The 19,814-nt window shown below is 23.9% G+C and overlaps 7 protein-coding genes across 7 annotated transcripts; 2 read left to right on the top strand and 5 right to left on the bottom strand.

Moving 5' to 3' along the window:
- Positions 1-1,563: 1,563 nt before the first annotated feature.
- PBANKA_0805600 (EKC/KEOPS complex subunit BUD32, putative) lies at positions 1,564-2,900 on the bottom strand (the record flags this gene model as incomplete). Its single annotated transcript, XM_034564206.1, has 5 exons — positions 1,564-1,601; positions 1,705-1,777; positions 1,886-1,954; positions 2,146-2,631; positions 2,865-2,900. The coding sequence occupies 5 exons, from the start codon at positions 2,898-2,900 to the stop codon at positions 1,564-1,566; spliced, it is 702 nt and encodes a 233-aa protein (XP_034421026.1).
- A 936-nt stretch (positions 2,901-3,836) lies between these two features.
- Positions 3,837-6,922, top strand: PBANKA_0805500 (conserved Plasmodium protein, unknown function; the record flags this gene model as incomplete). Its single annotated transcript, XM_034564205.1, has 2 exons — positions 3,837-5,954; positions 6,131-6,922. 2 exons carry the CDS (start codon positions 3,837-3,839, stop codon positions 6,920-6,922), a joined length of 2,910 nt encoding a protein of 969 aa, XP_034421025.1.
- A 954-nt stretch (positions 6,923-7,876) lies between these two features.
- PBANKA_0805400 (DNA-directed RNA polymerases I, II, and III subunit RPABC5, putative) lies at positions 7,877-8,086 on the top strand (the record flags this gene model as incomplete). The annotated part of the gene is made up of 1 exon (XM_034564204.1): positions 7,877-8,086. The coding sequence occupies one exon, from the start codon at positions 7,877-7,879 to the stop codon at positions 8,084-8,086; it is 210 nt and encodes a 69-aa protein (XP_034421024.1).
- Positions 8,087-8,505: 419 nt separating this feature from the next.
- Positions 8,506-8,814, bottom strand: PBANKA_0805300 (conserved Plasmodium protein, unknown function; the record flags this gene model as incomplete). The annotated part of the gene is made up of 1 exon (XM_034564203.1): positions 8,506-8,814. One exon carries the CDS (start codon positions 8,812-8,814, stop codon positions 8,506-8,508), a length of 309 nt encoding a protein of 102 aa, XP_034421023.1.
- Positions 8,815-9,726: 912 nt separating this feature from the next.
- On the bottom strand, positions 9,727-12,780 carry PBANKA_0805200 (cytoskeleton associated protein, putative; the record flags this gene model as incomplete). Its single annotated transcript, XM_034564202.1, has 3 exons — positions 9,727-9,825; positions 10,037-10,239; positions 10,611-12,780. The coding sequence occupies 3 exons, from the start codon at positions 12,778-12,780 to the stop codon at positions 9,727-9,729; spliced, it is 2,472 nt and encodes an 823-aa protein (XP_034421022.1).
- Positions 12,781-13,957: 1,177 nt separating this feature from the next.
- PBANKA_0805100 (ribosomal protein S8e, putative) lies at positions 13,958-14,737 on the bottom strand (the record flags this gene model as incomplete). Its single annotated transcript, XM_034564201.1, has 1 exon — positions 13,958-14,737. One exon carries the CDS (start codon positions 14,735-14,737, stop codon positions 13,958-13,960), a length of 780 nt encoding a protein of 259 aa, XP_034421021.1.
- A 1,191-nt stretch (positions 14,738-15,928) lies between these two features.
- PBANKA_0805000 (RAP protein, putative) lies at positions 15,929-19,790 on the bottom strand (the record flags this gene model as incomplete). Its single annotated transcript, XM_034564200.1, has 3 exons — positions 15,929-16,016; positions 16,230-16,289; positions 16,522-19,790. The coding sequence occupies 3 exons, from the start codon at positions 19,788-19,790 to the stop codon at positions 15,929-15,931; spliced, it is 3,417 nt and encodes a 1,138-aa protein (XP_034421020.1).
- Positions 19,791-19,814: the final 24 nt, after the last annotated feature.

The following is a 19,814-nucleotide window of genomic DNA, read 5'->3' as shown; positions in this document are numbered from 1 at the left end:
GTAATAAATTTATTTTATTTCAATTAATTTTTTAAATAGTATCTTATATATGTAGAAAAAAATTAATATGCCCCTTTTTAATACAAAAATTAAAGTATTCATTTAATATAAAAAATATAAGATGCTTTTTTGCATAGCTTTTTTATATAATAATGTATATGAAGAATAAAAGTACTGCAATTATGATAACCAAAATACCACTATAATTTGTGACTATTAAATATACAAGCCCCATTTAGCCCCTTACCACGGGGCCATTTTTTTCAATTTTAAGCGAAGTACATAGGAAAAAGTAATATGTATTTTATACGCATAATTATACACTAGCATATATATCTATATAATCTTAATCAAAATGTTAATTATTAAAGGGCTATTAATGCATAGTATAATGAGCCCGTCATTTATACAAATAAAATATGAATATCAATATATCTTCCAATTCCCAGTGTACTTTAAAAAAAATAATTATATTTTTTTTAGTGCATTACAAACTAAAAAAAAGGCCGTTTTATAAGGGACATTAATTGTAAAATATATTATATATGGGATATCCGATTAATCTGCATTTTTACTTGTGTATTAAAAAAAATATAATATTTTTTATAAGGATAATATTTATTTTTATTACAAAGTTTGAAGGGTATATGCGTGCGATTAATAACTAGAGGATATTACGTTCTCGCTATATGATAATTTTATGAGTTTCGCCAATATGTTTCATTCATATATATTTATAGCGGCACGCTATTTCGTTCATAACATTATATATTATCAATTAATAGAAGTGTGGCATTTGAATATCAATAAATCATATTTATTAAATGTATAGATGCACGTGCTTATAAATAAATATTTTATATGCTTATATAAGTTTACTGTTTTTTTAATTTTTTACTAGGTGTTAAATTTTTTTAGCTATAATATATAAGTAGATATTTATTCATCATAGAGAATATATATATGTGTACTATAATATATATTATTTATAAATGTATATAATGTGTGCTATTTAATGCATTTAATTGTGGGGGTAACTTAATAAATAAATGTAACATGTATATATTTTTTTTTACTTTAAATATGTAATATTAAAATAAAATAATAAAATATTCATTTTAATATAAAGCTATAGGTTATTTTTTAACCTCAGTATTACACAAAATGTACATACTAGGTTTCTTATATAATAGCGTATTATTTCTTTCAAATTATGCGGGCAAATATATTATTTGGAATTATATTCCAGAACATTTAAAACTGTTTTCGATGAAATGAAGTAACGTCAAGTCAAATTAAAAGAAATCAAAATAATGATAAAATGTTTAAAGGAAATTAAAAAAAAACATATATATATTATTAGTTTTGTATGATATAAAAATGTGTCTTTACAATGTAACAAAAAATTAATAAATAAAAATAAAATATCATTCATAATGATGAAAATTTTTACTTTTTTTGGTAATATAGTCCATATTTCTTTGCATACAACGCTAAGTATATGCATATATAAAACGCCTTAAAAAATATTTCGTGTAATGTAATTATTTATAGCCACTAGCTTTATCCCACCATTGGTCTTTTTCGTCCTCTTTGCTTGACTGAAAAAAAAACAACAAATGAACACACCCATTTAATGCAATACAAAAGAAATATATATTATGTTTTATATTCATATTTATTCTTTTTAATTTATGAGCAAACCTGTTTCTAGTTTTTTTCTGATTAAATCAAAATTATTCGATTGGGTTTCATACCCCAATAAAATGTCTTCTTCCTGTTTTTATTAAGTTTAAATAAAAAAATGAAAAACACAAAATAAAGTATACCATATATAAAGGCTCACATAAATGTGTATGAAATAAAATATTTATATGGAATTTACCAATTTAGGAAATTCACTATGGAAACTTTTAATGGCTTTCAAGAGAACAAACAAATCCACAGCCTTATCCTACAAATGTTAATTTATGAGTGCATATAAAGCTAACACCCATGTATATATATGCATGATATATCATGCTGGAACTTTAGTGTTTTTTCTGTCATTCGCTATTGTAAGGAATTCCGTTTTTTTTTTTTTTTTTTTTAAATTAAGTATAATTTGTTCATTTTAAAGTTTTATTGTTTCTCTATTGTTCTTACCTCAACCGAAGCTGATAAAAAGGATAGACCAAAATCGATAACGCAAAGCTTGATTTCCTTGATATCATTCAATTCATAAGGGGCATTATTTAAATTATTAAAAATTTCATTTTCATTAATATATGAATATCTTAAAATTAAATTTGATGTAGTAAAATCTCCATGTATTACATTTCCATTATGTATTTTTGCTAATGTGATACCAATGAATTTAGGAATGTTCGGTTGATATTGTGAGATACTTTTTAATATATTATTTATTGTGCATCCATTGACGTATTCAAAATATAAGCTTTTTTCTTTCGTATCAACGAAATATAAATATGGTACGTCAATATTTAAACTGGCTAGTTTTTTAGTAAATTTGATTTCATTTGATATTCTTAATTTTCGTATTTTTGAATCGATTTTTTTGTGTCTATAATATTTTCTGTAAATTACTTTTTTAATTGCTTCCTTTCCTATGAAATCGCATTTATATATTTTCTAAAAAAAAATAAACATAAAGAAATAAACAAAAAGTTAAGCTATATATCTAAAAAAAGTACATTGATAAAGTTGGTCAATAATTAAAATTTGCAAATAAAGCATTTATTCATGTAAAAAATGTTCTTCTACGACACCCACGAATAAGTTTATATATGTATAATATTGGCATAATTTGTTATATGCCGCTTTATTGCCATTTTATATTTTTCATTATATATTTTTTATTTTACAGCATCGGATCCAGCCGATATCAAGGTATAGTTCATTGTGCCCGAATTTATTATAATTTTATGTTTTTCTTCAATTTGTCTTTCTTTCACAGTTTTATCATTATATGAACTCTTTATTTATGTGTGTTTAAACGATATCTACATGTGGAAATATCTTGAAAAGAATTAAAATATATCTATAGAATTAATACATTGATATATTCACGCGTATTAGTACGTCGTATTATTGTCTCCGTATATATAATCATCGTGAAAGCACTATCTCTTGCTCATATACAAAAAATGGAAGATAATTATCACCTTGCTTACCTTAAATAAAATATCAGGATAAAAAAAATTACTATATATATTTTCTTATTCTTCTTAAATTTCTATCCTAAAAAAATGACAAAATAGCGTATAGGTTGTTTTGAGAATATAAAAACATTTTTATATGTAAAATATATTGCAATGGTATTTCCCCCCATCCATTACTTTCGTATGAAAATTAGCGAATTGGGGAATATATATATAAGGGGAAATTGAAAAAAGAGTTAAATAAATAGTAATAACGAAAAATTACGTCTAATATTCCGATTGATTATGCCTTTACCCAGTATGAATAATAAATATGTATATACATACATGTATATTCGTAGATGTTAAATTATTTGTTTAGATATTCTCTCACCAATTATTTTTACGCAAAATTGTGTTTTGCAATTTTCTAATCTAATAAAACGTGGCAACAAAGCTGTGTTTTTTTTTTTTAAAGGAGTGATAATATTTACATTGGCGCAAATACATGAATAGTTTTTTCTCTTTCATAAAAATTTATATTTATCTATTGGGAGATAAAGAGAAAAATTCTTCCAAGTATGATATTTTGTTATTCAATTAAATATCGTAAAAAAAAAACATATTTTTATTATATTAATATTGTACGTTTTTTTTCCTACGTCGGATTTTTTGCATATCTTGCCCCATATCGAAATGAGCATCACAATAAAGGAAAGTTTAGAACATGTTTGCAACGTTTTAAATTATTTTGGTATAGAATATATAACCCCTGAAATATTAAGAAGAGGGAAAAATAACAAAAAAGTGCAAAGAAGAAAAGTGATAATAAAATACACATTTTTAATAAATGATTTATGCCTTTTATACTTTTTTGATTTTAAGAGAAAATTTAAACCTACATATAATGAATATATAAAAAATGAAATTTTAAAAGTTGAAAAGTTATTTATAAAAAATAGTAAACAAGCTGAAGATGAGTTAAATAAGAGGCAAGACGGTGAATATGTTCATTATAACCTTAGTGGTGTTGTTACATACAATTGTGAGCATAATGTTACTAGTGATGATGAAGAATATTTTTTTGAAGAATTAGGAGAAGATGTGCATTATTTTGATGATTTTTATTTAATATCACCAATTGTTGTACTTTTACTAGAATATTTTGAATACCCAAGATTATATCAATTGATGAAATGTAATTTTCAAATGGCAAAGGAATTATTATTATGTATTGGGTTTATGTTTGATTGTTTTGGTTTATTTGAGCATTATGATAAAAAACAGCCATTCTATGAGTCATTCTTTCGAAAAGTATGCGATGGGGATTCTAATAGCAACATGTATGATTTGAACGAAATGAAAAGCAAAGGCGCACATCCCCAAAAAAATATTAAAAAAAAAAAAAATAATGATAATGATAACGACTCGGAGGATGACGAAGAATACAAATTCTACCATGTGATAAACGAAGCAATGCTTATGTTATCAAACAAGCCATATGAATTGGAAATATTTGGATATAAACATTTTTACAATTTTTTGGAAAAATTAAAAAAAGAAAAAAAAAAAAAACAAGCAAGCAAATGCGATAATGATGAAAGAATGCCCCGTTTGGGAACTACAGCTTATGATGATAAACAAGTTAAAAAAAAAAAACATGGTGATGTTGATGAATTAGTAACGTGTGAAAAGAAAAATGATTACATTAGAAATCTATCAAAAGAAGAAAAGGGAATACAAGGAAATAACAAAAATTATGAAAACAATAGAAATACTGAATCAAATATAAAAAGGAATGCAATAGAGGTAAATGAACCTGAAGAATACACCAATCTAAATGATACAAAAAAAGAGCTACAATGTAACCTTTCCATTTCTGAATATGCAGAATATGATTATTCAAAATATCAAGAAGATTTTTTAAATAACTATAGCAATAATAATATGTATGATAACGATGAAAATAACGACTTATATTTTGATAACGATAACCGTAGTACATATATGAAAGAATTATTTAAACATATAAATAATAATTGCAATAAATTAATCCAAATACAAAATAAAATATATTTTAATACAAATCAATTACAAAATTGTGATAAGAACAGATTAATATTGTTCCGTAAATTTCATACACTCATAAATTCATATACAGAAAAGCATAATGTTGTAGTAAATTTTAATAGTAACATAAATAGTTTAGGGTATACCAAAAATAATAAGTTTGATTCTACCCATATTAATAAGCAGAAGAAGATAGACTTAACGAACAATCTCTTGTTTACTGTCATTATAGATGCTGAAAGAGATAAACATGAAATTGAAATGAAATTAAACAATTTAAGAAATGAAACAAATACAAATAGTAATACTAATGATAGAAACAGAGTGAAACCAAATTCGATGAGTGTTGGGAAATCGCCTTCTGCTTATGAACAAGAAGAAGAATATAATTCATTTTTGGGCCATACCGAAAATATAAACTATGATTTATTAAATGATAAAATAACAATAAACGAATTCAGAGTTTTAAATGATGTGCAATTATATAATAAAATTGTTAATGTTTATAAATATGGAACTGATTTTTTTTATTGTGAATATTTGAGAGCTGTTTTCTGGTTATGGCTACAATCTATATTTTCTGATAATTTAGATGAAAACGAAAATGATGAGCAAGAAAATGACGAACAAACACATATTCATCATAATCATGTAGATTTTTATGACATTAACAACAATCAATTTTTTTACGATAATATAATTTCATCTGAGAAGGGAGAGAATATGTGTATCCATATTTTGAGCGTAATAAATATAACTTAGTTTTATTCTCGTGCAGATATGATATATATTTGGATATTACATTAGACAATTTTATATGTACCTGCACATAATTCATATTTATGTGCTTGAATTTTTGTTTTATGTATCTTTCTTATATTCCATTTTTATTTCCCCTTTTTTCTGGTTGCCTAAAACAGGACTTGAGCAACTTCGAAAGCAACTACAAACTTCTGAAGGGATATATTCAAGAGAAGGGATGTACATCGGGTTACAATAAAATAGTAAATGAGGATCCATTAAAAGAAATTGTAAAATATATAAATAATTTGCATAAAGAATATGAAGCTTTTTATAATTATAAAAAAAGAGCTAAAAATTTGGACGAAGAAATGTTCGTAGTATTTTTAGAAGAAAAGAAAAAGAATATGATAATAAGTACAAATGTTGAAAAGGAGGATTATACATATTTAGCAAGTATTGTAAACAAATATTTAATTAATATTGACAAAATCTTAAAATACAACCCAATACTAAATTTTAGTAATATTATCGAAGGAATAAAAAAAGAAAACTTTATTAGGCCCGCTATAGATATTAATAAAATTGAAAATGACGATTGGAATAACATGCATATGTATCACAAAAAAAATAAAACAACACTTATTAAAAATGCTAAAAATGGAGAAGGAAGAGAAGGGACAGTCACCGAAGCTAACAATGATAAAAGAAATACATACATAATTGATTTAGCCTCGAATTCTAGTTACAAAATTATGACTAAACCTATAACATATGCTTCAACAATTTTTAATTATTCGGATCAATTAATATCGAGTAATGATATATATACATTTTCGGAGAACATTTATAAAATTACGGAAAACATTGACCAAATTGCAGAAATGAAGCAGAATAAATGCATCCATAATTTTTATCATGCTCTTAGAAAAGTGGAAAAATATATGAACTGCGTAGCGTATAACTTATAAGATTGAATTAAGAAATCGAAGAGCCAAAGGGGCATAGTTTTCTTATTTTTTATTATAGAAAAAATTATTCCATATATAGTAATTTTTATAAGTCCTTTTTCCTTTTATATATGTAAAGGAGGGATGCATTGAAAGGATATCATGCATAGGTATGTCTAAAAATATATATATATTACATACATAATTTGATAGGTATGTAGGCTTTGCTATATGTTCCTCATATATATATGTAAAATCTTGTGTGACCAGGATTATTTTTTGGGGGGATTTTTTTGCTAGTTCACAGTCACTTATATTCCTCCCCCTTTTGAAAAAGTAAACTTATTTGAAATATATGCCATTCATACTCCCAATTCAAAATTTTTATTTGTTCGATCAATTTAAAATTAATTATATATGTATATTATATAATATACAATTTTATCTTTTTTTTATTTTTTTTCTATCTTTTTTTATCTTTTTTTATGTACTTTTTTTAAAAAATTATAACAATTTTTATGCTTCATTTTGTTTATATATTATATATATGCCATTGAAACTACGCATAATACATCATTTATTAATTTTCATGCTTATAGCGTATATTTGTTTAAATACGAAACGATAATTTTTTTTGTCATTTCAGCGCATGAAAAAAATTGCTAAATTTTTCAAAAATAAACTGTACATATATTTAAATAGAAATGGTTAGTACAAAAAAAATTGTAAATATAGTTTACTATTGGATCAATCGTTAAATCATATAAATTATTTAACATTGCAAAATTAAAAAGGTTTTTCGATATAAGTATATTTATTATATAAATATAGGAAATAAAATAGCGCTTTCAAGGTTTTTCCGATTCCAGTGTTTATTTAAATAAAACTAATTATATTCTTTAATTTTTTATGATTTAAAATTTGTATATCTTGATATTTTTTTTTACTTTTTTAATTAAAGTATCGCGAAAAAAAATGATAATACCAGTTCGCTGCTTTACTTGTGGAAAATTAATTGGGAATCTTTGGAGCTTATATGAAAAAAAATTAGATGAAGGAATATCGAAATGTGACGCTTTAGACGAATTAAATTTATCAAGATATTGTTGTAGAAGAATGATGTTAACTCATGCAGATATGATGGATAAATTATTATGTTATAATATTTATGAGAGAAAGTTATAAATTACTTTATATATATAGCATTTTAATTTGAAGTGTGTGAAAACAAAATAAGTTAGTAAAATCGTACCATAAAAACGATTATCGAAAAAAAAAAATAATAAATAAAATAAATAGTAAATGGATTAGCAAATGAATGAATTATGGGGAATACATGAAAAGATAAATTTTATCATTCTGAACTGAAAGAATCACCAAATTTAGTATTCCATTCAAACTGCTATTACTATAACAATCTATTTTAGTAGGCTCGTAAAAATGTGTGTTTATATTTGAGGAAGAATTTGAATGTTAACGCCTTTTAATCCCTCAGTAAAAACAAAGAAAATATACAAAATTTTATGTGAAAAATACAACTAATGCTTATATATGGAAGAATCCATATGTAGCAATTTGGAAGATGCATCAATATATCCTTTAATTTATTCTATAAAATTAACGTAAATATCGATAGATTCTCTTTTTTCTTTAATTATATCAATTATGGATAATGGATCAATCATAATACTATTGTTATATAATAAATTTAATTTGTCATAGGGCTTTTGCAAGCTTTTAGATAACTTGAGTTTTAGATAGCCCACTTCAATACTCAGATTTTCATATACAGTTTCGATATCACCATTGGGTAAGTGAAATAATATTTTAATTTGTTCTTCATTCTCAATATTTTTTTTTTTTTTATCCTCTTCCATTGGTAATGAAATCGAGCCTTTAAAAAAATGAGCCATTTTAATTTTTTCGTTATATGCATAAAGTTACCAATGTTATGGTATGTGTCTATATATATATATATATATATATATTTTTTAGCACTATTAATATACTTGTATATATGAAAATTTATTTCTTCGATATACTCCCTTATATAAGGAAATGCTTTTTTATCTATTGTACTGAATATGCGATATGTGCACATGCATATGTATGTATATATCATGGACATTGACGCCAAACGCATTCGTGCTATATGTTTTTGTTAAATGTACAAATGTTCCTAACTGAATAATCCTTTATATTTAAATTAATTATTAGTGCATTTTATAAAAAATAAAAAAAACTTAAATGGGTAAAATATTTACCAATTTATTTTTCTTTTACGCTAATTTTTTTGTGATATTGGAAAATCAAGAAATTTGATTTTAAATGCCATTATGGTGAAAAAATTATGAAAAAAACGTAAAGCATATAAAGGGTATTCAAACATGATGATATACCTTTTATTCACACACGTTATGTAATGTAAAATCAAATGACAAAAAAAATGCATATGTATTGTGGCAAATAATTCTCCAAATAAATTCCAAAATGCTAAATAAAAAGTGAAAAAAATCACAAAAATAAAACAAAAAATATTTTGTTCATATTTAGGAGTGAAAGTGCAATATAAATACATATACGCATAATAGAACAAGTGCATAAGAATACCGTAAATATATATATGTGCATAGGAGTGAGCTTAACATAAATTTATAGACAAGTGGAATTATATTAACCATTTGATCGAAATAAAAAATACTACATAATTTATAATATTTATATGACCATAAAATGCACACACAAAGATTAACAATAAATATCAGTTTTTCCATTTTATTGTTATTATGTCATTATTTCTTTTTAGTTAATTTTGGTAAAAAGTGTTAATCCTCGGTTTGTATTTTTATTTTTGAATTATCTTCAATTCCGTATGTATACAAACTGGAATTTGTATCGGTGATTTCTACACACAACGGATTGTTCTACAAAAAATAAAAGATAATGTGTGAAATAATAAAAATAAGTCAACCAGTATGCAATTTGAGGATGTAAAATAGAGTTCGTTTGTGTGGCATCACAGTCAATTATATATACAAGTAGCTATCCATATTTATAGATTTATATATTTATGCACTTTTTTGTTCATTTAACAATTCACCAACTACAAATACAAAATGACGCTATAATTCTTACCTCGTCTGTGTAAAACATTTTTATTTTGGTAATCGGAATTGAGTATAGTCTTGAACACAAATATTTCAAGTCCTTTATGCTCATATTTTTGTTAACTTTTTTTTTTATAATGTTAAATTTTTGAGAATTTATAAATTCGGGAATAATTTGTATATTAATTACGTTTCCTTGCATGGACTTGGATTTTTCGATGGTTCCTTGACCTGAAAAAAAAGTAAAAATAAATGAATAGTAGTATAAAAAGGAAGAGTCATCGTAAATAATTTTTAGTCCAAACACAAGGGGTTCGAAGAAATATATAGATGTATGTATTCAAAAATAATAATCAGCAGGTGTTTATGTTTCCTTTCTTCCATTCTCTCTATAGCACATAATACACGAGTGTAATACATTATAAAGTGTCTCATTAAATTTTACGGAAATAATAAAAAAAAATTATTTAACACAAGAAAATTTATGTCTACTTCATAAGATAATTTTAGGACAAAGATTGTCCCAAAAAATAATGTTTTTCTGTGGTATTATTGCTCGATTTATTTATGAAATAAAAACTTCTATGTATGTGATTTCCTACCTTCTTCTGCCTTGTAATGTATTTTTTCCAGTCTATCGCTATGCTTTTTGTTTAAAACTGGTTCATTAAAAATCTTTGCAATTGGATCCCTTTGGTACAAAGATATAAAAAAACGCTCTGAATTTATTCTTTCATTTTTATTTATGCAGCTATAATTTAAAACTTTTAAATTAGGCATAATAGATATTAATATATATCTTAAGCTTTTTTTTTTTTCCATAAATTTGTAATTTTGCAATTTTAATATTTCTATGTTATATAATACATAAAATAAATCTCTTAATGTTTCATAAGTATTTATTTCATTATTATCAAACAAAAATTCTTTGATATGACTAAAATTTTTATTTATAACATCGAATGCCGAATGGCCTATGTTTTGGGTATTTCCATTATTTACACTTATATCTTGGGGACTTTGGTTTTCCTTTTGTATGCACATATTATAGGCTATATTTATTAAATTACTATTGTCGTTAAATTTATTATTATTTAAGTATATAGATTCGATATGCTTTATTTTATATATGAAATAAAATAATTCTTCATAACTATATAAATAATTATCGTTTAGAACAATTTTTCGTAAATTTTTTAATAAATCAATTTTAATATGTTCACATCCCCCTTCTTCATCGCTACTACTATTGCTGCTATTGTCATTGCTAAATTTTATATCATATGAATTGTTTTTTGTAGTATCATTAGTTTTATTGATATTTTCGAAGCACATAGTTTTCATTGATTTTTCGATATAATCGTTTAAATTTTGGCCAACGTCATCACTAAACCTATTAATCTCATCCGATGTTACTTCACTATAATGTGTATTCATATTAGACACACTATTGAAGCCTGTAGAATAATTACATGAACAATTTTTTCCGGAATTTACTAAATCTGGATAAAATATACTAACATATTTATCATTGGTAATATATTTATATATTATTGAATTTTTTTTAATACTTAAATTTTTAATTTTAATGTTTCTTATATAATTATTTTTTAAACTGAGAGTTTCCAAATTTGGAAAAACAAATGATAAAATTAATACATCATCCCAATCTATTAGTGTATTGTCAAGACAAAGTTCTTTTATGTTGCTAAAATAAATAAGATCAGAATTATTGTGATCTAAGTTTATGTTTTTTGTATAAGCCATAGCCTTGGTATCATTATTATCGCCCTGGATAATCTCAATTTTCGTGTTATTTGTATCATCATTGTTTATTTCACTATTATCATATAAACTAGACGATAGTAAGCTTTCTAATGTCAATTTTGTAAATACATTTTGTGACAAATTAAGATAAGATAATTTGTTTGCAATTTTAATTATTTTAAATATATCTATCCATTGACAAAAAAGATTATTAGATAAAGACAAACTTTCCAAATTATGAAAATATAAGTTATTTATAAAACCTGTTGTGTATATTAAACATTTATTTAACGTAATATTATTTAAATTTTCAAAATTTTTAAAATAATTACAAACTTTTTCTTCCCCTGAAAATATAACTTTTTTTACCCTTTTTGTTTGATAGTCTTCTATAGATAAATCTAAATCTGGAAAATAATTATATCTAAAATTTAAAGCTTGTATAAATGTTATTCCAATGTGTATATTATTAAGAGACAGAAAAGAGCATGGTTTTACTGGATGTTTAGCATTTTCGCATAAAAAACTTTTTACATGCATTTTTAAATTATCTACATTTCTAGGTATTAAATGTTTATCCTTAGTATACTTATAATATATATTTGGATTATTTTTTTTAAGAAAATGCAAAGGAAAAAAATAAAATTCATTATCAAAACATCCTATATTTTTCCCATCATATTCATTATCCCATTCAATACCATAATATGTTTCATATTTATTAGGGTGATTTTTTAACTGTCCAATAAATCTAATTGTACCAATTTTTACTTTTATGTTTTCATTAAATAAATACATTTTTAAATTTTTATCGGCATTTTCATCATCAGTGTTGTCTTCATTTATATTTGAATTGTTTACTCCATTTCCATTGACCATTTTTTTTTTTTTACTATCTATATTTTCATCATTTTCGCTACTTGTTTTTTCTGAGGCTCTAAAATTACAGCTAAAAATTCTTGATCCAATGCTTAGATTTTTTGGATTGTTAAATATGTTTTCCATATTTTTAAATTATGATAAGATGCACAGCGTGTATGTGTGGTAATAAAAAAGTTATATATAGTTATTATATATTTGTTTAATATGGCATATAATAGATGTTTTATAACTGTTTTCCCCATAATAATGATTGAAAAACTAGTTTTGGGCTAATTGATATGGTAATGTAGGACTAAATAAATAAAAATTTGCATTCATTGGCACATTCTAACATATATCTATATATGTGTGTGCATATTATTCGATGATGACACATATTAATGAGAAAAACGATGATCTTGCCACACCATTATAAATCATGTTTTTCGTTTAGCAAATAAAATGTACTATGGACGTTAGGGTCAACAGTAGAACGAGGTAATGTGCACACCATACGTATATATGTTTATATATATATATATATATATTTGGTGAAGTATATTATGTAGATGTTTACTAAAGAGGGAAGTTATATTCGAGAGATAGCTATCTACATATTTGAAAAATAAATTTTAGCATGCAGAATTCAAGTATTTTTGAGAACATTTGAAATTTCCAAAAATAAAATAAAACTTACATATGCCCTTCTTTAGAGTAAAAGATATAAAATTACGAAAATAAAGAAAATTATCCCTATATCTATTTTCTGCGGCTATAATAATGTTTTTTTTCTTTTTTTGAATTATATTTCTGTTTATTTATTTCGCATTCCGAGCTAATTACTATAAGCATGTTTCATTTAAAAAAAACATTTTTTAGCTATATACATATATAATAATGTGAAAAAAATTCACATAACTATTCAAATAAGTTTTAAAAAATATATTTGTTTAACTAATATTATTGTATAATTAGTGAATGAAGAAATTAAAAAAAATAGAAAACAGTTCCATGCATTATGTGTATATTATACATACCCATATATATACACATGTAATTAGTTATTATATTATGAATTATGGAAATTGTAATAAATATATAAAAAAATAAAAATAAAGCACGTATACGCAAATTTGCAAGATGCTAAAAACATTTAATTAGTCATGTACGCGTGTAGGGGTAAAAGAAAATAAAAAAATGTGGATAATTAAATCGATATATATATATAAGCATGATTATAAGTGCCCCAAATTCTGCGCATGCACAAATATATACATGTATAGTATATATTTTGGTGCTTACATACAAAAATAGTATATATTTAAACAAGTAATGTAGCGTTAATACATCCATCAAGCTCTGGATTATTTGTTACTTGCGCAAATTTTGCCCATATAACTTTCCCTGATTGAGTAACAAGACCCAAATCACTTACATTAACTTCTATTATTGTTCCCTTTGTTATAATTCCTAAATTTGTATATAAATTTGATTGGGGATTAACCTTAACACCTAATATATCCAAAGAAAGTGTTGTTTTTAATTCACTGTGATATACATTTGCTTTTTTAAATCTTAAACTGCTAGGTCTAATATATCTTTCGAATTTGGGGTTTTTTCTTGTAAAATCATTGCCAACAAATGATATTTTATCTATTAATCTTTTCCATGTTTTTCTTCTTCTTTTACCTGATTTTACAACTCTTAGCATTTCACCTTCGTTTAATGCTTGTATTTTAGGCACAGGAAGTTCCCATTTTCCCGCTTTACTCTTTCTTTTTTGTTTAAGCAAATTTGTTAAAACTTTAGTTCGTTGTATTTGATTTCTTTCTAATAAATATGCAGGTAATCCATTTTCGTCATGTATTTTATGAGAGCTTTTTGCATCCTTAAGTTCATGTGATTTTATTGTTTTCTTAAGATTTACCTTTTCGGTATATTTCTTCTTATTGTATATTTTTGCTTTTATTCCTCTTAGTTTTTTAGCTTTTAACGATTCTTTATGAACTTTTCTTGCTTCCTTTTTTCTTGTTTTCTCAAAATAATCAAATCGATACCCATACCTTTTCCTGTGAAGCTCAATATAATCATTCTGCGGCATTTTATTCGTATGCACAAAAAATAAATATATGGTCAATATTTTTTATCTGCCAATACAATTGTACTATTTATATGCTATTATATAATAAACTAGCGAATTCATATAGCTTCACAACCTTTGTCCAATAAAAAATATGTTACCAAACAAAAAAATTACGCCTTCTTAAAACAATTATTCATTTATTTTGATATCATAACTAGGGTATTATATCTTAGTTTTTGTCCCTTCCACTATTTTTTCCTTTTATAATAAAATTTCCTTTATGCTTTCATATATTTAGCCTTATTATTGGGGGAAAAAATATAATTTATATAATCTCAATTACGGTTAAAAGTAACAAAAAAAATATAAATAATAATGAATAAAAATTAAAACAAAAATAATCTGCAATTTTGTATGAAAAAAAAAATTAAACCTAATATACTTGAAAAATTCTGTAATAAGTTCGAAGCCAATTTTTACTTGAAATATTTTTAAAATATTAAAAAAAATTTCATCGTATATTCGCATATATATAATTTGATTGTTTTTTTTTATTTCTATATATTTTTTTACATATTTCAATGTTGTTGCATATGTTCTTATTAATTTCATGCTATGCTTTCAAAAAAAAATGTTTACTTAAGTTCTCCGCTATATGATATGAATAATATAGTAATATGCATATTTATATTATTTTTTTGATTGGAAAAAATATTATAGGCGTCGTTCTCATTTTTTTTTTCCTCATCACAATAAGATAATATTCAACTTGGAGAATGAAAAAAAATATATAATATTTAAATACATAATTGAAAAGGTTAAAGAATATTCTTGGTTAAATAAATATAATATGTATTTATGTGAAATTTTTTTAGTCATAAAGTTTTTTGAAAAGAAATTAAAAAGGATAATATCATATATAAAAGACTCGAACTTTTTTTATTTGTTATACCAAAATGAACAAAAAAAGGAGATGAATGATAAAATAAAAATAATTGTGAAAAAGCAAAAAAACAAATATGATAGTATACATTTATCTGCATAAACTCTTTAATTAAAATACGAAATAAAAAAGAGGCCACCAAGTAAAAATTTTATACTTATGTAGACTATCACGTTAACTTAAAAAAAATAAGTAAATGGTGTATTAAAAAAAAGTATGAAAATATAGAAAAATTATAAAAATTTGTAAAGGTTTCAATATATTTTTTATGAACTTTTAATTTCATTAAAGAATGACTTCAAATCCTCAGGAAGCATCTTTAAAATGTAATTTTCCTTTCGTGTTTTAGTAAACCTATAAATAAGATAATAATGAGCAGAATTCAGTGGCAACTGGATTTTTATCTTTACTACCTCAGTTTTGAATAAATATAATAAAACGAATTGTTAACATCATGCATCCATATATATTCCATATGCTGAAAGGGAATTCACATACTAAATGAAAAAAAACATCTGCAAAAAATGAAACTTGGCTATAAGTTAGCAAAATAAGAATTGTCCTTACCATGGTTTAACTTCCCAAAAGGGAAATGAAATAACATGCCATCCTTCATTATTTAGTAATCTAAGAAATGTAAAATAATAAATAAATTAGTGAGTGAGAAAATTGGGTAGAGCATGAATACAAAATTGTCAAATGAAAGATAAGCATATCGAGGTAATTTCTGACCCTCTAGATGAATAAATTTGTCATTCACATTTATAAGAAATATTATTATTTAATAGGGTTCCCAAAAAAGTCATATAAATATTGCACTAAATTATGTTTTTATAATGGTTGTATTTTTTGTCCTTACTTTCTTTTTAAAATGGTCTTCGTATTAAGCAATGGAAAATCCGCAGTTAATGATTTTGTTTTGTAGTGGAAAGGACCATTTATTTCAATAGCTATGTTTTTAAAAAAAGGAATTTTTTTTTTCACTTTTTTAAGGTCTTCATATAGTATAGCAATATCTATGAGTAATCCATTTTCAGTTTGATATTCAACATGGCATGGTATTTTAAAATCCTTTTTTATTATATCAGCTATTTCATAATGTAACGAGGATGTACTGTATGATGATACTTTAATATTATTTAGATACGTGTTTTTAAATAATTCTAAAACATCTTTGTTAAACACAAACATATTTATTTGATCATTTTTTTCGAGAAGATCTTTAATAAGTTTGTCATTTCTAAGCGTTATATTTTGAGTAGTATTATTTTCAATATGATTAGCATTAGTAGTGTATAATCCGCGATATGCAAGATAAGATTGATACAATTTGCAAATCATAATTTCAATAGGTGTATTTATGCTGTTATCTTTTGTATAGGCATAATATGATTGGTTGAAATATATGTTATTTTTATAATAATTTAATGTCTCTGTGTTTATATTTTTAAAAAACGATAAATTATAAACAAAACTAAAAAGTTCTTTGTCGATATAGTCCATTGATGATAAATATCGAACAACATCTACTAATTCGATTGGTGAAAAATTATTTATATTTTTAAGAATAATTTTCGAAACGAAATAAATCATGAGAAATTTCACTGAGTGCATATTGATACTTGTATTATTTTTACTAGTGATTACACTACTTTTCATTTGTGAATTTTCTTTAGGTATTTGATTAAAATTTATATTTACGTCTTCTTTTACATTAACTAAATTGTTAATCATATATAAGGTTTTTATTAATTTTAGTATAAGACCAGTATTTCTATAATCTAAGGATGGTAATTTTTTAAATATTAATACATACAAATAATTCAATAATTTAAAAGAATCGAATTCTAAATTTGCTAAACTATAAAATGATATAATTAATTCGTCTATAGTTAATTGCTCAACAATTTTTGACAATTTAGAAGTAATAATTTTTAAAAGTTTTATATTTGTATAGGGAAACTTGGACAATGTATATAAGCAATAGACATAAAAGTTTATAGAGCGAGAGTTGCAATCATTGTTATTATCATTAGCAGTGTTATGAATTACTGATGTTTTGTCTTCTACTGGATTCGAAGCACTTTCATCAAAATTTCCACTTTGTAATATATTCATTTTATCACTTCTTTTATCTTGAGGACTAAACATTTTTAGGTCTTCAGATTTTTTTGTTTTTTCATTTTTTGACGTATCATTAATGGCGCTATTTAAATTTGAATAATTCCCAGAATGGTAAATAGAATAAGTAAAATTTTTTCCATTAAAAACTTCGAACATATCGGAGCAATTTTTATAATCTTTATTTAATTTTTTATCCTCTTTTTTTTTTCCCTTCTTTTTTAAAACGTCAAGCATATTTTTATAAACATCTTCTACGTTAATTTCATCATATAATGATCGAACCTCGTCTTCTTCATTTCGTATTATAGAATTCACTGTTTCTATTTCATTCGACGATGTACTATCTTTTACTATTTGTTTCTCTTCGTTATTATTGGAATCAATTGTCGTATTATCTACATGATCGATATTACAATTGCCCATTTGTATATGTGATGATATAACAGCTTCCTTTTCTTGAAGAGGATATGTTTGTGTAACTAGCTGATTGGGCTGAATATCATGTTGACTATTCTTTTCAAAATATTGCAGTAAATATTTTGAAAAATTTTTGAAAAGTGGCTTAATGTAGACATTCTTAACAATACACATATGTACCGCCTCACATAAATTGTAGATATCAAACTTATCAATAAAAAAAATAATATAAAAATAAATATATTTATATATATTTGTATGATCATATTTTAATATAGAAAATGATTTTAGAATTATAATTATATCCTTAATATTTATATATGGTATATATGCATATATATTTTTATTTTTTTCATAAGTTGATAATTTATGATTAGTTGAAAATATTTTATAAATTATTTTTAAATGTTTATTAATAGATCCAATAATTCTCATAAAATTTCTGTTTCTTGTGATACTATATAATATTTTTCTTTCATTTTTTATTTTTAAGATACTTGCATCATCATCAATGTCATTATCTGCGCTATCCATGACCAGGAAATTGTTCATTGACTGTTTTCCATAATTATTTATGTTATCATTTGTATCACTATTTTTCGTTTGCAAATTATAAAAATTGTATTTTGTCCCATCCATATTATCAACTTTTTGTCTTTTTTCATTCAGATAATTTTTCGCAATTTTATACAAAGAAAATACACTCATGGTAACATTTAAATAACTAAAAGGATATGTATCAAAAGCAAAAAATATATCATCAACATTTTGTTTATCATATATATCATCATAAATCTTATCAACGTTATTTTTTAATAATTCGTTATTTTTTTTTAAAATATAATTCCAATTAATTTTTTTATCAGTTCGTTTCCTGATCATTTTAATATTCTCTTTAGGGCATATCCATACACCTTCTTTTATTAATTCTTTTATACTTTTACTATTTTTTTTTAGCAATATATAATCATTTATTAAATCATAATTGCTTTCTTGTGGTTTTATCGTACCCTCACTATTCATATTGAAATGATTATCGGGTGACGCGTTCAAATTGTTTTCAGATATATCGCTATCACCACTCTCGTCGATTTCTTCATTTATGACGCTGTTTTCGTTAATCATATCATCAATATTTTTATCAACTATATTCTTATTTCTTTTTTTTATAAATATAGAATGTGTTTTTTTTAGTTGTTTCCTCCATAAATCCTCCTTTCCCTTTTCTCTAAACAGGGAATAACCGATAAAACCTGATACATTATTCGGTTTTACAAAATGGTGATTTTTATTAAATGCACGAACAAAAGTGCCTGCTCCTTCATTGCTATCCCCAATATAGTAATAGGAAATACCCTGCCTCCTTTTTTGGCTTCTTGCCAAATTTAAACTTTTAGTTGGTATTTGTTTTACATTTAATTGATAGGTTGGCTTATTTATTATCGAATAAATATATCTCTTGTAACCATTTTTGCAGAGTACTTTAAGCACAATATTTGCATTGCCATGTTGTGTAAATAAAAGTATAATAGCTATGGCATATATTAAATAAGTTACCAATAAATATGTATTAACGAAAAAAAACATTATATTTTATATTCACATTTTAAG

This window comes from Plasmodium berghei (genome assembly GCF_900002375.2).
Source record: "Plasmodium berghei ANKA genome assembly, chromosome: 8".
NCBI lineage: Eukaryota > Apicomplexa > Aconoidasida > Haemosporida > Plasmodiidae > Plasmodium > Plasmodium berghei.
The sequence above is the reverse complement of the archived record's forward strand: the minus strand, read 5'-3'. Positions and strand labels throughout refer to the sequence as shown.